At 33.9% G+C, this 18,875-nt stretch overlaps 3 protein-coding genes across 3 annotated transcripts; 2 read left to right on the forward strand and 1 right to left on the reverse strand.

Annotated features, from left to right (window-relative positions):
* The first annotated feature begins 1,822 nt into the window (after nt 1–1,822).
* On the forward strand, nt 1,823–7,997 carry LOC149739585 (14-3-3 protein gamma-like). The gene is made up of 7 exons (XM_089873284.1): nt 1,823–1,983; nt 2,472–2,608; nt 4,086–4,259; nt 5,580–5,706; nt 6,362–6,525; nt 7,129–7,224; nt 7,472–7,997. The coding sequence occupies exons 1-7, from the start codon at nt 1,956–1,958 to the stop codon at nt 7,535–7,537; spliced, it is 792 nt and encodes a 263-aa protein (XP_089729410.1). The 5' UTR covers nt 1,823–1,955; the 3' UTR covers nt 7,538–7,997.
* Nucleotides 7,998–10,406: 2,409 nt separating this feature from the next.
* On the forward strand, nt 10,407–13,863 carry LOC149739586 (14-3-3 protein eta-like). The gene is made up of 6 exons (XM_089873048.1): nt 10,407–11,042; nt 11,470–11,604; nt 12,198–12,372; nt 12,485–12,645; nt 13,154–13,249; nt 13,511–13,863. The coding sequence occupies exons 1-6, from the start codon at nt 10,920–10,922 to the stop codon at nt 13,541–13,543; spliced, it is 723 nt and encodes a 240-aa protein (XP_089729174.1). The 5' UTR covers nt 10,407–10,919; the 3' UTR covers nt 13,544–13,863.
* Nucleotides 13,864–15,263: 1,400 nt separating this feature from the next.
* Nucleotides 15,264–18,390, reverse strand: LOC149739587 (14-3-3 protein beta/alpha-1-like). Its single transcript, XM_089873047.1, has 6 exons — nt 18,191–18,390; nt 17,622–17,756; nt 16,849–17,023; nt 16,576–16,736; nt 15,972–16,067; nt 15,264–15,712 (listed from the first exon to the last, which is right to left on the reverse strand). Exons 1-6 carry the CDS (start codon nt 18,311–18,313, stop codon nt 15,671–15,673), a joined length of 732 nt encoding a protein of 243 aa, XP_089729173.1. The 5' UTR covers nt 18,314–18,390; the 3' UTR covers nt 15,264–15,670.
* Nucleotides 18,391–18,875: the final 485 nt, after the last annotated feature.

An 18,875-nucleotide genomic window follows, 5' to 3' on the forward strand; every position in this document is an offset into this window, starting at 1 on the left:
ATACGCGGCCAATACATTGTAGACGTAATCGTAATTCCTATGTTGACATATACAATGTGTAGTTTAATTACTTTAACCTAACGTGTTGTAGCAACTTTTTGTCATGATATCATAGGGAATAGTTGTTTAAAATGCTCACTATGTTGAAAATGCTGATTTTGACATGGTAAGTGGAAGCAAACTTTAATTAAGAATGTAATCAATAGCCTGTCGCTTAATTGCGCCTTACATTGCTTTTTCCATTTTAATCAGTTTTGATTACGTATCTAACAAGATTATTGTTTTACGCCATATACGTCAAAACCGCTTTTGCTTACTCCAATATTTCTCCTGGCTTGTGAAAATTAAAGATTGATGCAAACAGTAGAGGTATACTTCACGCGTGGGAGTGTTTGTTTAATTGATTTTGCTTTATAGTTAGGGTGGGGTAAGACGAGACACATTGAGCACATAATATCCAAACATCCTGATATCGTCTTTTAAACAATTAACAACGGTCTGTATGAGTCGCGAGAATACGAATTTTATAATTATTTGAATGTTCTTTGTTTACTACCCAAATGGTACGAGAAAACAGAATGTAAAGGTGTCCCATCTTCCCCCTCCCTACTATACCCCGAAACACTGTTTAATTTATTCGTATACGTTTTCAACATAGATTAAAATATTCATACCTAATTTCATTTTCAGGTCGTTTAAGTTCCGTGGAATATTCCTAAACTCGATTACCGTGTAAGTGAATTTAAATGTAATATGTTTTAAACTGTAAGCGTGTTTTAACAACTATTATTTTGTCGCTATATCCTGTCTTTTCGTTTAAAATATTTCTAAATTTTTGCTACCGTAATCGAAGAGACAAATACAGTTATTATTATTGTCACAAATATATACTCCTGTTGCGTTAAATGTTGTTATTGTCTATATATGCTTATAGTGCGCGCGGGTTTCTGGGTCGTTTCACCCAACGGTTTTACCTGCTTATCTAGAAGGATAATTACAGATCACGGAAGTCGTGGAAAGTAACTGCAAGGTCTCGAACAAAACAAACATTCTCAATGTTACGTATCTATGTAGACTGTAGACGCTTCAGTTATCATGCTGTTTTGTTAGTGTGTTCGAAACGTTAGGTGGCACCTCGGAGCACTAGTAAAACTATATGGAAAGCCCAGACATGGAAATGACGTCACTTCGTGTGATTAGCGAAACGCTTTACTTGTTTTTGTCCTGTCGAAGTTATATCATGAAGCACATGGTATAATATGCAATACATGCCCTTGCAATTATACTATCAGGAATGATAATACAAGTTGGCGGAAATGTGAAACCTGGTATTGTTTTAAATATTTTACGAATTTCTTCACAGTTTCGTGTACATACGAACATATTGATAATTACTTCAAAGGACACGAAGTATAGTGTTTGTAGGTGGTAATCTACATTCGGCCGACGCCACCGTTGATCACTCTTTACCAAACACCGCTTTCGTGTTCAGAATAATTGGCCGTCCGCGAAAACCTGGGATGTGCGCTCGTGCGTGACACCGGCATGACGTCATCCCGTTGAAGAAGGAGCGGCCTCAGTTTGCTTGACTGTCGCCATCTGGTTCGACGTGGTGTGTGAGAGAGAAGTTGTGCCGGAGGGTCGAATTAACGTCGGTACTTGATTAGCAGTGTGAGAAGTGGCCTCCCTTTATGGAAGTTTCGATCAGTATAGGCGAGTCAACGCAGAACGTTTTGTTGTGCTATGCGTTGAAATGGTGTTTATGATAGATTTATTGAAGAAAGTAGAATTTAAATAGAGATGCATGATTCAGTGTTAGTTTATGTCTTATCATCGCGTGCTTTACTTCTGTGTGAATCAAACGGTAACCGTGTTCAACTTCAAACAGAGAATTGCGATTACCTGTAAATTAAAACAATTTCCACTGTGAATATCACTTATTTCAAAACATAATCATGGAACAAACAGACAATGCGGAAGTAGGTGAGTAATAAGCAAAACAAGTTTCTAACTTAATGCTATTTATGTTTAATGAAGAAATGGTTCTTAACAGCATGAATATTCGGTTTGTGTAGTGAGTAATAAAAGCGTTTCATAATATAACGGCGCGCCTTGTCCATGAACCCGTGCGAGACGGAAAATTGTTTGTTGAGAATATTTTTGAATGACCTCGAATTATTACGTCATACGGGAGGGCGGAGTTAAATTATAGTTTCCACGCCGTATTATTCGATTTGAAACTCTCCTGAGAGAATTGGTGAATGCGAGTCACCGAATCAACTCAAGCATTATATTTCCGCAACAATTTTCCGCCTGAAACATCTCCAAGTTGGTTACGTTTGTGCTCGAAGCACATTCAACCGTTACACATTGTTTGGTGCTTGCTGGGATAACCATAAACCTTGAAAATATTTCCACCACTTTTAATCAATTTTTGTAATGCAGTTCTGATAACAATCTTCGTGTTTCAGCACCCGAGGTACCCGTAGATGCAGAAAGGGCGGAATTGGTCGAAAAAGCTAAAATGTCCGAGCAAGCTGAGCGGTATGACGACATGGTCGAAAGTATGAAAAAAGTAGCTCAGAAAGACACAAAATTGCAAGCTGAAGTAAGTTATTCATAAAACCGCTCAGCGTATTTTAATTACATCTTCTGTTAATGTAAACATGGGTAATATTTTAAACTTTTGTGTTAAACTGTTATCGTTTTTATTACCTCCGGTCGATATTGTAGCTTTTCAATTTTTGGCCATTACCAACGTCTCTAGTCTCTACCAATATTTGCATTAGGTTGGTTTGGGTTGTACGGACGTCATTATTCATTTCCAATACTTTAATGTTCGATAAAGTCAAGCCAGTCGAACTTGCTCCAATATTGATTTACATAATTTAGAGCTTTATGTTCTGTTTGTTCAATCGTATTCCCCTTTTTCTTTGATGCATTCGACTTACATACTGCTAGTCTTTAAACACATAAGGTTTTTTAAATTATGAAAAGCATTGTTAAAAATGCCACTGTGGCTACCTAAATATTTTTATTGGTGGAAATTATATAAAACAAAATTATTGTAAAGTAGAGTGGGGGGAGATGGGACACCTTTAGCTCATGATAGCCAAACATCCTGATCGTGTTTTTAACAATTAGCAATAGGAGTCCTGAAGATACGTTTTCATGATTCTTTGAATGTTCTTTGTTTACTACCAAATTGGATGAGAAAGTAGAATGAAACGGTGTTCCATCTTTTCCCACACTACTATATGTATAGGCCAAAGCCAAACCATGAATTTTGATATGATGCTTACTTTTACTGGATGTTTAGTTGGTCTAATTTAACGTCATCATCGCACAATACACGAGGTTTGGATTTGTTTTATATGCACTTCATAAACTGTCGGTTATGATGAATATAGCTTTGCTGGTGAATATAATCGAACATCCGAATCTTTGTACCATGTTTAGCACTAGAGTCTGTTTAGGAAGCGTCACATTACGTCATCAGTGTTTGCTATTGCTTTATAGGAGCGGAGGTAAATCCCGGATGTGACGCCGGCTCGCAATTTCCTTTGATTCACGTGACAACGCTTCGTCGCGTTTCAGATAACGCATGAGTAATTTTTCGCTGCACCAATGAACGATGCTATGTACTACCAAATACTTTCCCAGTAAAACAAATAAACCCACGACCAAACTACACCTAAATAAATAGTATTGCAGTTTGTGTAACCTAGACACGTAGAGGTTTGGGTAAAAAGTATATCAAAGGGTGTATTGATTTCGCGCGCACTATGCGCTCTTCTACTTGTTGTGAGCAACAGACTGCTGATCAATTATTTATGTCTGTATTACGGATGGCTAGATCAAACAGGATTTGGTGCAAAACGACTTAAAACAATTTAAAACTTGACTAGTGTCTGGCCAACCTGATGTGAATATCAAGTATTTTCAAGTAATATTTAATGTGACCACTGCTGAAGGTTATTAACAACCTGCATTGCAATTGTTTGGTGAATTTTTATTTCGTGTACAGTTTTTCTACATCACCGTGCATTGGTAATCAAGTTATACTCAATCATGTATTTCAATAGGAACGTAACTTGCTGTCGGTCGCGTTCAAAAATGTAGTTGGGGCAAGAAGGTCATCGTGGAGGGTAATTGCAACCATTGTTGGTAAAGAAACCGAAGAAAGAAAGGTACAGCTTAATACTGCGTATTTATCCAAGATAACCAGCGAGATTGAAGCCATCTGCAAGGACGTAGTGGTATGATGCTTATTTTATTTGTTTGGTATCGTTTTGTTTAGTATTTATTTAGTTCCCTAGAGTTTAAAACAGTCGAAACGCGGAAATTAAAAGTATGTGTAATAAAGTGCAAAATTGTGTCCAAAAGAAAGAAAGATCGAAACAAAAGTAGTGTGGGGCAAAATAGAACGCTTTTTAAATCTTGTTACTTGTCTAATAAATAAAAAAAAGTGTTACGGTATTGATATTATCAATTTTTAAAGGCGGAAAAAATTGCGTAATAGTAAGGTACCATTTCTAATATAAAATATAAAAATGTATTCAAAATTCAACTATAATGCAATTATGAGAAGTTGCAAATGCAAAATACAGTGTAGCAATACCAAATTTGTGACAAAATACAAACGTTAGTTTAAGGTATTGTTATTTTATTATAAGTTTTAATGTATGTATGTATGATACAATATTTATCAAGTGATGTTCTCACAACACTAACTAACGTTCTGACTGTACCTATATTATTCATACACCAACACAGGTATAATATGGGATACCGTTAGCACCGAAATGCCATATTTCATGATCGTGTTTAAACAATTGACAACACTCTTTTAGCGGTTATATATTTCTGTAAACAATCTTTGGTTAATATCAATTGAAACAAGAAAAGGAAATGACAGCATGTCGCATCTTACCCCACCCTACTATATTGTGGGTGACAAGTTTAAATATACAAATGGGGCAAGATAGAAAATGTTTAAATTTGATTTTCAAAGTGTATAATGTTATTTAGTGTTATTTACAAGTATATGATAGTAAATTAACGATTTATTAACCAAATTACCAAAGTATTTTAAACGATTCATCTTACCCCGCTGTGACCAAGGTATGCGGATCGCTTAAAAAAACACCGTGTCTGTTTTAATATATATGGTACTGTTGGAAAAGATTGGATACCTATAGCACATTATATCAAATAATGCTGATCGTGTTTTAAACAATTAACAATAGTATGTAAAAGTTCTGAGGATACGTTTTAAAATTCTTTGAATGTTCTTTGTTTATTACCGAATGAGACAAGAAAATAGAAAGAAAAGGTAACCCAACTTCCCTATCCTACTCTATTTCTTTAAGGTGCTTTCAACTATTAGCTAAAAAGCGTACAAATTAATAGTATCAACCCAAAACCGCCAAATACGTTTTTTTTTTAAACATGGAACACTATGTTCTTATACGTTCAATCTTCCCCCACTTTACTATTTCTACAATTGTTCATGCAATGTGTTATAGTTTTGATTTTGAATCTGTTTATGTGTTATAATATAGTTTTATATTGACCAGGAACTCATTGACACAAGCCTTCTCAGTAGAGATGACTTGGAAGTAGACAGTAAAACATTCTACATGAAGATGAAAGGAGATTACTTTCGTTATGTAGCTGAGGTTTTAAAGGATGAAAAGAAGACTGGTAAGCACAAACTACATGTTCGCACATATCATCATTAATCGTAGTTGTACTTAATTCACAACCATACAATTTTACATTGGTTATGAAAATTCGTTCCAACTGTTGAACCTAATTAAACCCACTTTTAAAGTTTCATTCCCGCATATAATTTCCAAATTAACTTAAAATTGTCCTGAATCAGTTTATAGACGAGTATATAGCGCTGGTTATGAGCATTGGACCAGAACGTCCATACTTTAATCAAGGCAAAGTAGGTTGTTGCTTAATTTCTGTATTGAACTATACGATCGATGTTGACCCAATTACTCGGCCCTCTGGCGAATTCTGACAACCATATGGCGTTGAACGTATTTAGTATTATCGTTTTTATTGTTGCCAAGTGTAGCATTTATTTATGTTTACACGTATCAACTTGTTAGAAATATACATTTTTTATATAGTAGGGTGGGGGAAGATGGGACACCTATATTTTCTCGGTAGTAAACAAAGAATATTCAAAGAATTATAAAATCGTATCCTCGCGACTCCTATAGACCGTTTTTAATTGTTTAAAACACGATCAGAATATTTAGATATTATGTGCTAAAGTTGTCCCATCTTCCCCCACCATACTATAAGTATATTTGTTTATACGTTTAAAAATCATAAATTTTAGCTTTCGGCGAAAAGGCAAACGCATCGTATTCAGAAGCATACGACTTATGCAAATCCGAGATGCCTGCGTCCCATCCAATCAGACTTGGTTTAGCACTCAACTACTCAGTGTTTTACTACGAAATCCTTTCAGATTCCAAACAAGCACTTTTAATTGCTCAAACGGTAAGATTAAAAAACCTTTGTCGGTTCGAATTAGACATTGAAGGGGCATGTATTAGACATTAGACATTGAAGGGGCAACAAAAAATGAAAATTTGTATATGGATTGAAATGCTCAAATGCCAACTAAAGGTACCACTAAAGTTTAAATAAACGAAACAACTTAAAACAACATGCGTGAAATCCGATAGGGTAAAAGCTTGGCTGTGCAACAACACCTAGAGTTAAAAGGTGTCAACTCAACTTTGACCGTTCTAGTTCTAAACTACTAAAGAAATCCAGTTAATTGCAACAATCGGTTTTCTTTATGAATGTATATTTATTATTTTACTGTATTTTGTTTAATTTTCGAGTGAACATATATGGCTATAAACGTTAAGTTTAATGTCTACTACAAAATACCGAAACACTTTTTTAACGATCAAAGTACGGCCTTCGTACATCTGTTTTATTTTACTCGATTTTTATCAGAAGTTGTTTTTTTTTTAAAAGTGGTACTGTTAGATCATATTTTAACATCATGTACCAAAATGCAAGTTTTCATTTTTTGTTGGTATGTCTCATTTAACTGGCGATTTATTTTAAATTGTTTTATGTTTGTGCCAGGCGTTCGACGAAGCCGTCAAAAACATGGACGATTTACCATCAAGCACATACAAGGATAGCACGCTCATTATGCAGCTACTTCGCGATAATATTACGGTTGGTATAACATTCGAAACTATTACAATCCTCCACACGACACTGCTGCCCTGACCATAAATTTGCTTTTGGTGTTGTGAGGTTTTAAATCTATGTGCTTGGATAGATAATTGTTACACTAGTTTCTGAAGTGAAATGCCATAGAAAAGTAACTCCACAAACCGTTTGTTTCTAAAACAAGCTGCTGTTGCTTGTTTAGATCTACATTCCTAATGTTGTTTTTAAATAATGACTCTTTTTACTGTAGCTATGGACAGCTGATGCACCATCGGAAGACAAATCAGATGATGGAAATGAAGAAGATGCCGCATAAAGAACAAACTATTATTTTGTCTCTGATTAACTTATCTTCTTGTGCGTCATACTGGTTACTTTTAAGTAGATTCTAGTCTGTGAGATACATTTCGTTTTGTTAATCCCTTAACGTATTTTTCAGCGTTTCGTATGTGAAACTAAAGACGGACTACAATTAACTAGATCATGTTGTTTTTAAATGGCTAAACACATTTAGGTAAAACAATCCAACTTATATCAAGAGAAAGTTATAGTCAAGCGGCCTAACCTTCTGCACAGATGTTAATCTATGTTGTATGTTTATTATGTGCAACTGTTACCGATTGTGTAAGTTCCATGTCGTGGAGGTATAATTTCCGTATGGTAATACCTTTATTACAAGCAAATACCTGTTACAAATTGTATTTATTGGTAATCTAATTAATGCCACTTTGTTTTATGTTTCCCGATTAAATAAAGTACAGTGGGGTAAGATGAGACACTTGAGCACATATTGCCCAATATTTCAAATATTAAAATGGTTTTGCGGATTTCTTTATCGATTCTCAAACAGGCGTGGTACGATGGGATAATTTAAAAAGCTTGTTATTTTTATTTAAAAAATTATTTACTTAAACAACACGAAATCGTATTTAACGGGCTCTGATGGCTTCTTAGTCAAACCTTGTTGGTATGTATAATTTACAAACGTTATTTTTGTGCTTATTGTTTCCTTAATTAAGCGTTTTATGTATACTTCTATATTTCAGTTTTTCTCACAAGACAAAGACTTATTATATCAGACAAAATTACACTCCACAAAATATTTGAGCCTTTTAAAACTGCCCTCACAATGCTGTATTGATAATTCAAACTTGCGGACCAGAATATTTCAGTTTTAATACTAAAAAACAGTAACCGCCTTTGCTGTACTCTTTATTGGACGTAATAATACTATCATATTATAATACTGTAACATTTCTTTTCGCCTAACATTAAATGGGTACCTGTGAAAGAAGATTTGGAAAAATGTCACCACCTGCCCCGCATTTCAACATACCCCAAGCACCCTTATATAAATGATGAATTTAGCTTATTTTATCCTCGCGTGACTATAGAAAACGACAGTCGTTATAACACGGGTAATCATACACCTCGTGCCAGCTTACGAGTTACCATGTATGTTAGTTTGTGGGCGATATATACATGTTTTCTTTTGTGTGCACAACCTTTTCACCAAAACAGCGACGGAATTTTTTTTTTGGACTTGGCGTTTTACGTAACCGTTCAAAAAAGTTGTTTAGCGAAACTTTTAAATAGAGCGTGAAAATGTTTTACTTTTTGAACACGTTTTAAAAAAAAACGTATAGCTGAGTAGAAAGAGTGTTTGATGCCAGTAAAAAAACCGTCCGCACAGCGCTGTAGAAAAGTGGTCATACCGCTCCTGCCTCTAAGATTTAACTCGCTCGAAGCTCTACACTGCTGCCATTGTGTATGTATGAGAATCGCTGTAACCCAGTAGTTCCTTGTTGTTGTCTAAATTGTCAGACACAAAAATTCTCCCATAAAGTTCCACTTAAAACGTTCACTCCTATATAGTAGGGTGGGGAAGATGGGACACCTTTTCATTCTATTTTCTCGTCACACCGGGTAGTAAACAAAAAACACTCAAAGAGAATATAAAACTGTATCCTCACGACTTCCATAGACCATTGTTAATTGTTTAAAAGACGATCAGGGTGTTTGGCTATTAAGTGGTAAATTAAGTGAAAAGGGTGTGTGTCCCATCTTCTCCCACCCTACTGTACACGTATTTATTTCTAAGCGGTCACGACGTGTATGAAACAAAACATCTGTGTTATAACGACGGTCGTTGTCCCGCCTCACGAGGATAAATCGTTTTCATGCACCCATTCTTCGTCACTAACGCTTTAATAACCCTTCCCCGCCCAACGCCTTGCATATAATCTGTGAAGTGGGTTTTTCGATACTTTCAAATCACGCGCAGCTGTTACAACTAATTTTGCAAAAGTATGTTTTTTACCGAATCTAACCCCGAATAAGCTTGAACTAAACCAGAGTCGTATAAACACCTTTCTATGGCTCTGAACTAAACCAAAGTTAGTATAGACCAAGTTAGAAAACGGCGCTCGTGTCCGCCATTACGGAGCCAAGTGAATCGCCTATACAAATGCATGTTCGGCATGTGTTCATTTAGTTCTTGTAAGCGATACAAAGCTAGAAAACACGTATAGCGGTTGTTTTAACATTTAAAATATAATTTCGAATATGAATCATATTATATAATATTAAATCTAGGAATTAATGTGGAGTAAATTAATATTTTGACTGGTTTTCGGCGTACAGTAGGCCTATGGTTTAACAGGGTACTTTACGTTGGCGATTAAGACTAGCAGCAATCAGCTTACATAATAGTATATGATCATACGTACGAATCTACAGAGCCATTCTTTACTACATTTATAATCCAACATGAGTGGACATGCAGCTCCAAACTGCTTAAGTACTGGTAGATAAGGTGTTCGCGTTTTCCGATTTCATAAAGACCCGGAACGCAGAAAAGGTAGCTTACTAATTCAAGCAGAGGACCAAAAATAGTAACTCAGTATTGTTTTCCTCAATGTCACTTCGGTATTAGGCAAATTTTACAAAGATACCTTAAGTTTCGTTGCCGGGTATACGTGTTAAGTTTGTGAGCCAAAAAGTAAAATCACGGCAATTTACATGCAAAACTGCAGCTAGATACACCAGTTTATGGAAATATTATGCCTTATGCGTTTTTGTTTGTATTTTTATATTTTAAACATATTGTTTTATGTTTTTGGATAATAAACTTGATATTTTTTGTTTTTTTTACTCTTTAATCGATTGAGTGTTCAATAAAAGTTGATTATTTATGTGAGGTTTATTATTGTGATAAGATATAACATTAGTAGAAAGCCATTTTTACGCGCAGAAGTGCTTGGTTTTAAAAAAATCGCAATATTTAAACGAAAAACAGCACCCAGCAATGATAAAATGCTATGCCGTGGGCTCCGTAATGGCGGCGACTATTACGTCATAGACGCGGAGACAATGGATAACAAAACTCGTTGTTTTACAATCCGTTTCCTAACTTGGTCTATACTAACTTTGAACTAAACCACCGCTTCCCTCTTTCACACAAATGAGTCATGCGACCGGCATATGCGTTTGCCGCAACCGTTGCTTATTACATATCACAGTTCGCCATCAGAATAACTTATTATTATGTAAAATGTTACAACAAATGAAATATTTTACAAGTTTATCGATGCGACGAAAGTTTTAATAGTAAATATATTTATAAGACAGACAAGCGAGCCCTTGGCAGTACCATTATAGTTCTAAGCTGACTACATGTGTATATAGGCATCGGTGATATGAGTGAAGCTCGAGAAAACTTGTATTTTCAAGCCAAATTGGCCGAGGCAACGGAGCGGTATGGCGATATGGCGGAGTTTATAAAAGAAATGGTGCAACTGTGGGGCTTACCAACAGAAGAAGTAAGTTTGTTTTGCATTTAGGCATATTTGTTTGGTTTCCATCTACATTCTGACTGTTGAGAAATAATTCAAGTTTAAAAATCATAGGTTGACTTAATTCAGTTAAATTTGAGAATATTAATTTATGATACTTTTTTTCAGACCAATTGGTATAATAACTTATATGATCAAAAGTATATGGTGTTAAAGATTATATTTAAAACAACTAAATTGATTTAATACGTGCATAGTCTATGCTTAATTCTAGTGTTAAAATACAAAGTTTGGTGTTTTGTATCAAATGAATGACACATACATAAAAAGTTACTTCCTATACTACAGTCATCACATTGTGCATAACTGCATAGGTATACCACTGACAAATAAACTCCTATTTGTCTGTATATATATACACAAGGTTATATAAGGACAATATTTTTGCATTCAGGAGCGCAATTTGCTTTCGGTATCATTCAAAAATCTTGTTGCAAAAAAGAGATTTGCATGGAGAGTTCTGAACACAATAGGCATAAACTGTAAACATGATAAGGATAACAAAATAGGGCATACATACAGAGAAACTGTAAGTATAAATAAATGATCTTTTATATGTATGTGCTATCGAACAGTTGCTATAATTACTAGGTGCAATGACCAGGGTTAGAGAGCTTTTGCTTCCTGAGGCCCTGGACTCAACACTGCTGCTAGTGTGAGCATAGAGGTCCTTGTACAGGACACTTAAAAGCGACTGTACCAACCCAGCAGTCCTTGTTTTTTTTTTCCAAATTGACTGACAAAAAAAATAGAAACACAAAATTACATATATGCTTGGTAACTTGTGTATGAAGTAGGACACCTGTGTTATAATGACTGTCATTACCCCACCACCACACAAGGATATTATATTTAGAAATTGATTTTATATTAAAATACCTGCCTATTGGAAGTTTATCTTAAAAATTATTAAAACAAATGGCTTGTTTGTCTGCTAGGTGTAGCGACCCTCTTATTTTCTTCTAATTAAATGTGATAAGTTTTAACTGTAAGCCTTTTTTAAAGGGGCTGTTTTTTCGCTATAATCTGTCTTTTTCATTAAAAATATTTCTAAATCTTCGCTACAGTAATCAAAGAGACAAATACAGTTATTATTATCTATTAAAGCTGTTTTGTTTGTAGGTTGCTTTGGAACTGAAAGATATTTGCAATGAAGTAACACAAATGATTTCTAATACTTTGCTTGATCTATGTAATTCTGAAGAAAACATAGAAAATAAAGTGTTTTATTTAAAAATGAAGGCTGACCATCTGCGCTACATCACTGAGGTTCTTGTTGAAGAAGATGAGAAAAAAAGTAAGATAACTTGCTTTGTAAGATCTTAATGTCCTTTCACTTGATATGTATAAGTTCCAAGGGAAAATTAGGCTGAATAGTTTATAGTAGCGAATTTGTGTTTATTACACAGGTGTTGTTAAAGATGCTGATACAGCCTATAAAGAAGCATTAAAATCTGCTGAAAAATTGCCGAACAGTCATCCAAATAAACTTGGACTCGCTCTTAACTACTCAGTTTTTCAATATGAAATTCTCAAGAATGTAAAAACAGCCTGTGCACTTGCTAAACAGGTAGGCTGGTGACCAAAGTTTACCAGATTTAAGCAGCTTATTAAGCATGAAATGGTCATTTTCACTTCTTCTAGTTATTGTTCTTTGTGATAATTGTTTCCACATTTATTAATTAATTCTCGAATTAAGGTTGATTACAACCGATGCAGTATTTCTAACTAAGCATAGTTATATAAACCATAGTGTTTAAAATAGCACATTAAATAAATGAATGTAGTTTAGTCTAAATAATTAACGAGTAATTATGATTTTAACGCTCGCGGGTAACGTAAACTGCCGAACATCAGGAACCTATTAGTAACACAGTAATCGGTACATTTTGTTTACATTACATCACAAATATAGAATAGTAGAATAATGACCTTTCTTATCTCTTATTAAAAAAAACAAATTCAAAATATTTGCATTCGATCGAACTAAAAAGAGTGTAATTACTGAACTCGTATGCTAACCAGTAAGCCACAAGTATCACTTCTACAATGATTTTCCATTTTTATGTCGCATTCAGGGTTTGGATGATGCTGTTGAAGAACTTAACAATCATAATGAGAATGTGTTTAATAATTCAGAGCTGATAATGCAGGAACTGCAAGATAATCTTACAGTAAGATTTTAAAATTGTAATTATGGGGGTAAGATGGGACATATTAATACATAATATTCCATATTACTATACCCTGTTTTTAACAATTAACAATGGTGTATAGGAGTCCTTCGGATACGGTTTTATAATTCTTTGAATGTTGTTTCTTTTCTGTGAAATGGGACGAGAAAATAGAATGGGAAGGTGTCCCATCTTTCCCCACCCTACTTTAACATAATTAGCAACAATAAAATATATTGACTAACCATTTCCAATCTGCAGTTATGGACACAAGAACAAGATTCAGAAATCTAAAAGCAATGATGATAATAAATCAGAAAACTCAGATCAATAGTATGGTATATCGTATATAATTTAATACACAAATGTTTAATACTCAAGAGTTTTCACAAGATTTTATGTTCGTTGTATGTTTTGCAGTTATGTCCTATTTCATTGTCGCAAATCTTTGTTTTATTTATTTTTGTCATGTAAGTGCAATATTGTTATTTCTACCTGTAATAATGCAATTTTAGTGTTTATTGTTTAAATTTGTATTTTATCTGTAACCTATGCTGTATGCTGTATCATTGTAAACAAATTTGCATGTAGTATATTATTACAACTAAACGGTACCTCTGTATCTTTTTTCAAAAAAAAAATTGTAGTTATAAAACCAAAGTAGTATGAATTTATGATATAAATAAAACAGTAATTTTGGATCAATTGACGTGAAGATATTTAAATCGCAAGTGCTGGCTTGTTAGAAGTTAATGATGATAAAAGAAAACTTTAAAGTAACAAATGTATGAAAACTATAAAGTAACACAAGTATATTTGGAGTATATTTATATTTTTTTATACAACATCTTGTATTTTTAATTATTAAATTAGAGCTACCCATGAGGTATAAATAATTGAATTACAAACAAACTTTTCAAAGTTTGGCAATAACTACCGGAACAATTACGATGTGGGGCAAAGTGGGACATGAAGGTAAAAGTTTTTTATATTAATATTAATCTGCAACTTTAATGCAGTCTGTGATGGTTTCTTTATCACATACACCATATATATACAAATTTTAAACGGTATTCTTGTGCTTATTGCAACCTTGCATTTTTTATCATGCACCTATCTGGGTTTTTTTTTAAACTAAAACTAATTTTCAACTTGCAAATTACAAAAATAAAGCTCGTTGAATTGTATTAAAACTGCCGAAATTATCAAATTCAAAATATTTGTATAAAATTTACCTGATAAAGATACTAGCTTAACTCGGTATTTCAGTAGGCCAGCTAAAAGTTGCCAAAATACAAACTTTTCTATTCTGTATGGGTGAGGTCCGTGAGGACCTGGGATTTAGTCTGGCCCATTAACCCAACACCCTTGTACGTCCGGAACTGACGTGCTCGCTGTAGTGAAGTTCTTTATTCATGTTTCGACTCTTTATTCATGTTTTTCTGTCCCGATTCTTGACCCGTGAGACCCCATCTGTGGACTCGTTCTCACCCGATTCGCGAACATCATTCGAGGACTACACTCGTACTTACAACGTCACAACCGGACGCACTTCCACAGAAGGTTTTATCCTCGTAAGGGTGTTGGGTTAATGGGCCAGACTAAATCCCAGGTAAAAAATGCAAGGTTGCAATAAGCACAAGAATACCATTTAAAAGTTGTATACATATGGTGTATGTGATAAAGAAACCATCACAGACTGCATTAAAGTTGCAGATTAATATTAATATAAAAAACTTTTACCTTCATGTCCCACTTTGCCCCACATTGTAATTGTTCCGGTAGTTATTGCCAAACTTTGAAAAGTTTGTTTGTAATTCAATTATTTATACCTCATGGGTAGCTCTAATTTAATAATTAAAAATACAAGATGTTGTATAAAAAAATATAAATATATTCCAAATATACTTGTGTTACTTTATAGTTTTCATACATTTGTTACTTATAAAGTTTTCTTTTATCATCATTAACTTCTAATAAGCCAGTACTTGCGATTTAAATATCTTCATGTCAATTGATCCAAAATTACTGTTTTATTTATATCATAAATTCATACTACTTTGGTTTTATAACTACAATTTTTTTTTTGAAAAAAGATACAGAGGTACCGTTTGGTTGTAATAATATACTACATGCAAATTTGTTTGCAATGATACAGCATACAGCATAGGTTACAGGTAAAATACATTACTAAATTTAAACAATAAACACTAATATTGCATTATTATAGGTAGAAATAACAATATTGCACTTACATGACAAAAATAAATAAAACAAAGATTTGCGGCAATGAAATAGGACATAACTGCAAAACATACAACGAACATAAAATCTTGTGACAACTCTTGAGTATTAAACATTTGTGTATTAAATTATATACGATATCCATACTACTGATCTGAGTTTTCTGATTTATTATCATCATTGCTTTCCGAATTCTGAATCTTGTTCTTGTGTCCATAACTGCAGATTGGAAATGGTTAGTCAATATATTTCATTGTTGCTAATTATGTTATAGTGGGTGGGAAGAGATGGGACACCTTCACATTCTATTTTCTCATTCCATTTGACAGAAAAGAAACAACATTCAAAGAATTATAAAACCATATCCGAAGGACTCCTATACACCATTGTTAATTGTTAAAAACAGGGTATAGTAATATAGAATATTATGTATTAAGATGTCCCATCTTACCCCAGAATTATAATTTTAAAATCTTACTGAGAGATTATCTTGCAGTAGCTGCATTATCAGCTCTGAATCATTAAACACATTCTCATTATGATTGTTAAGTTCTTCAACAGCATCATCCAAACCCTGAATGCGACATAAAAATGGAAAATCATTGTAGAAGTGATACTTGTGGCTTATTGGTTAGCATACGAGTTCAGTAATTACACTCTTTCTAGTTCGATCGAATGCAAATATTTTGAATTTGTTTTTTTTAATGAGAGATAAGAAAGGTCCTTATTCTACTATTCTATATTTGTGATGTAATGTAAACAAAATGTACCGATTACTGTGTTACTAATAGGTTCCTGATGTTCAGCAGTTTACGTTACTCGCGAGCGTTAAAATCATAATTACTCGTTAATTATTTAGACTAAACTACATTCATTTATTTAATGTGCTATTTTAAACACTATGGTTTATATAACTATGCTTAGTTAGAAATACTGCATTGGTTGTAATCAACCTTAATTCGAGAATAAATTAATAAATGTGGAAACAATTATCACAAAGAACAATAACTAGAACAAGTGAAAATGACCATTTCATGCTTAATAAGCTGCTTAAATCTGTTAAACTTTGGTCACCAGCCTACCTGTTTAGCAAGTGCACAGGCTGTTTTTTCATTCTTGAGAATTTCATATTGAAAAACTGAGTAGTTAAGAGCGAGTCCTAGTTTAATTGGATGACTGTTCGGCAATTTCTCAGCAGATTTTAATGCTTCTTTATACGCTGTATCAGCATCTTCAACAACACCTGTGTAATAAGCACAAATTCGCTACTATAGACTATTCAGCCTAAGTTTCCCTTGGAACTTATACATATCAAGTGAAAAAACATTAAGATCTTACAAAGCATGTTATCTTACTTTTTTTCTCATCTTCTTCAACAAGAACCTCAGTGATGTAGCGCAGATAGTCACCCTTCATTTTTAAATAAAACACTTTATTTTCTATGTTTTCTTCAGAATTACATAGATCAAGCAAAGTATTAGAAATCATTTGTGTTACTTCATTGCAAATATCTTTCAGTTCCAAAGCAACCTACAAACAAAACAGTTTTATTGGGTCATAATAACTGTATTTGTCTCTTCGATCATGGTAGCAAAGATTTAGAAATATTTTTAATGAAAAAAACAGGGTTATACCGAAAAAACAACCCCTTTAAAACAGGCTTACAGTTAAAACATTTGTTTTAATAACTTTTAGGATAAACTTCCAATAGGCAGGTATTTTAATATAAAATCAAGTTCTAAATATAATATCCTTGTGTGATGGTGGGGTAATGAGAGTCATTATAACACAGGTGTCCTACTTCATACACAAGTTACCAAGCGTATATGTAATTTTGTGTTTCTATTTTTTTTGTCAGTCAATTTGGAAAAAAAACAAGGACTGCTGGGTTGGTACAATCGCTTTTAAGTGTCCTGTACAAGGACCTCTATGCTCACACTAGCAGCAGTGTGAGTCCAGGGCCTCAGGAAGCAAAAGCTCTATAACCCTGGTCATTGCACCTAGTAATTATAGCAACTGTTCGATAGCACATACATATACCAAGCCAAAAATATTCTGGTGAAGAATCGTTTAATATTCAGCATAAGTGGTAAATATTTATTAACAAAGATCATTTATTTATACTTACAGTTTCTCTGTATGTATGCCCTATTTTGTTATCCTTATCATGTTTACAGTTTATACCTATTGTGTTCAGAATTCTCCATGCACATCTTTTTTGTGCCACAAGATTTTTGAATGACACTGAAAGCAAATTGCGCTCCTGAATGCAAAAACAAAAATATTGTCCTTATATAACCTTGTGTATATATATACAGATAAATAGGGAGTTTATTTGTCAGTGGTATACCTATGCAGTTATGCACAATGTGATGACTGTAGTACAGGAAGCAACTTTTTATGTATGTGTCATTCATTTGATACAAAACACCAAACTTTGTATTCTAACACTAGAGTTAAGCATAGACTATGCATGTATTAAATCAATTTAGTTGTTTTACATATAATCTTTAACACCATATACTTTTGATCATATAAGTTATTATACCAATTGGTCTGAAAAAAAGTATCATAAATTAATATTCTCAAATTTAACTGAATTAAGTCAACCTATGATTTTTAAACTTGAATTATTTCTCAACAGTCAGAATGTAGATGGAAAACAAACAAATATGCCTAAATGCAAAACAAATTTACTTCATCTGTTGGTAAGCCCCACAGTTGCACCATTTCTTTCATAAACTCCGCCATATCGCCATACCGCTCCGTTGCCTCGGCCAAACTGGCTTGCAAATACAAGTTTTCTCGAGCTTCACTCATATCACCGATGCCTATATACACATGTAGTCAGCTTAGAATTATAATGGTACTGCCAAGGGCACGCTTGTCTGTCTTATAAATATATTTACTATTAAAACTTTCGTCGCATCGATAAACTTGTAAAATATTTCATTTGTTGTAACATTTTACATAATAATAAGTTATTCTGATGGCGAACTGTGATATGTAATAAGCAACGGTTGCGGCAAACGCATATGCCGGTCGCATGACTCATTTGTGTGAAAGAGGGCAGCGGTGGTTTAGTTCAAGCTTATTCGGTTAACACTTACACTAGATTCGGTAAAAAACATACTTTTACAAAATTAGTTGTAACAGCTGCGCGTGATTTGAAAGTATCGAAAAACCCACTTCACAGATTATCGAAAAACCCACTTCACAGACGCAAGGCGTTGCGGGGAAGGGTTATTAAAGCGTTAGTAACGAAGAATGGGTGCATGACACTGAGCCACGGCGCCGGACTCTTGTCTTATCTTACCCCACTTTGTAGTTGAAAGAATGAATGTAACTTATTTTTTATCCTCGCGTGGCTGGAAAACGACAG

Source organism: Ciona robusta, chromosome 2 (genome assembly GCF_009617815.1).
Source record: "Ciona robusta chromosome 2, ASM961781v2".
In the NCBI taxonomy this organism is placed as follows: Eukaryota; Metazoa; Chordata; class Ascidiacea; order Phlebobranchia; family Cionidae; genus Ciona; species Ciona robusta.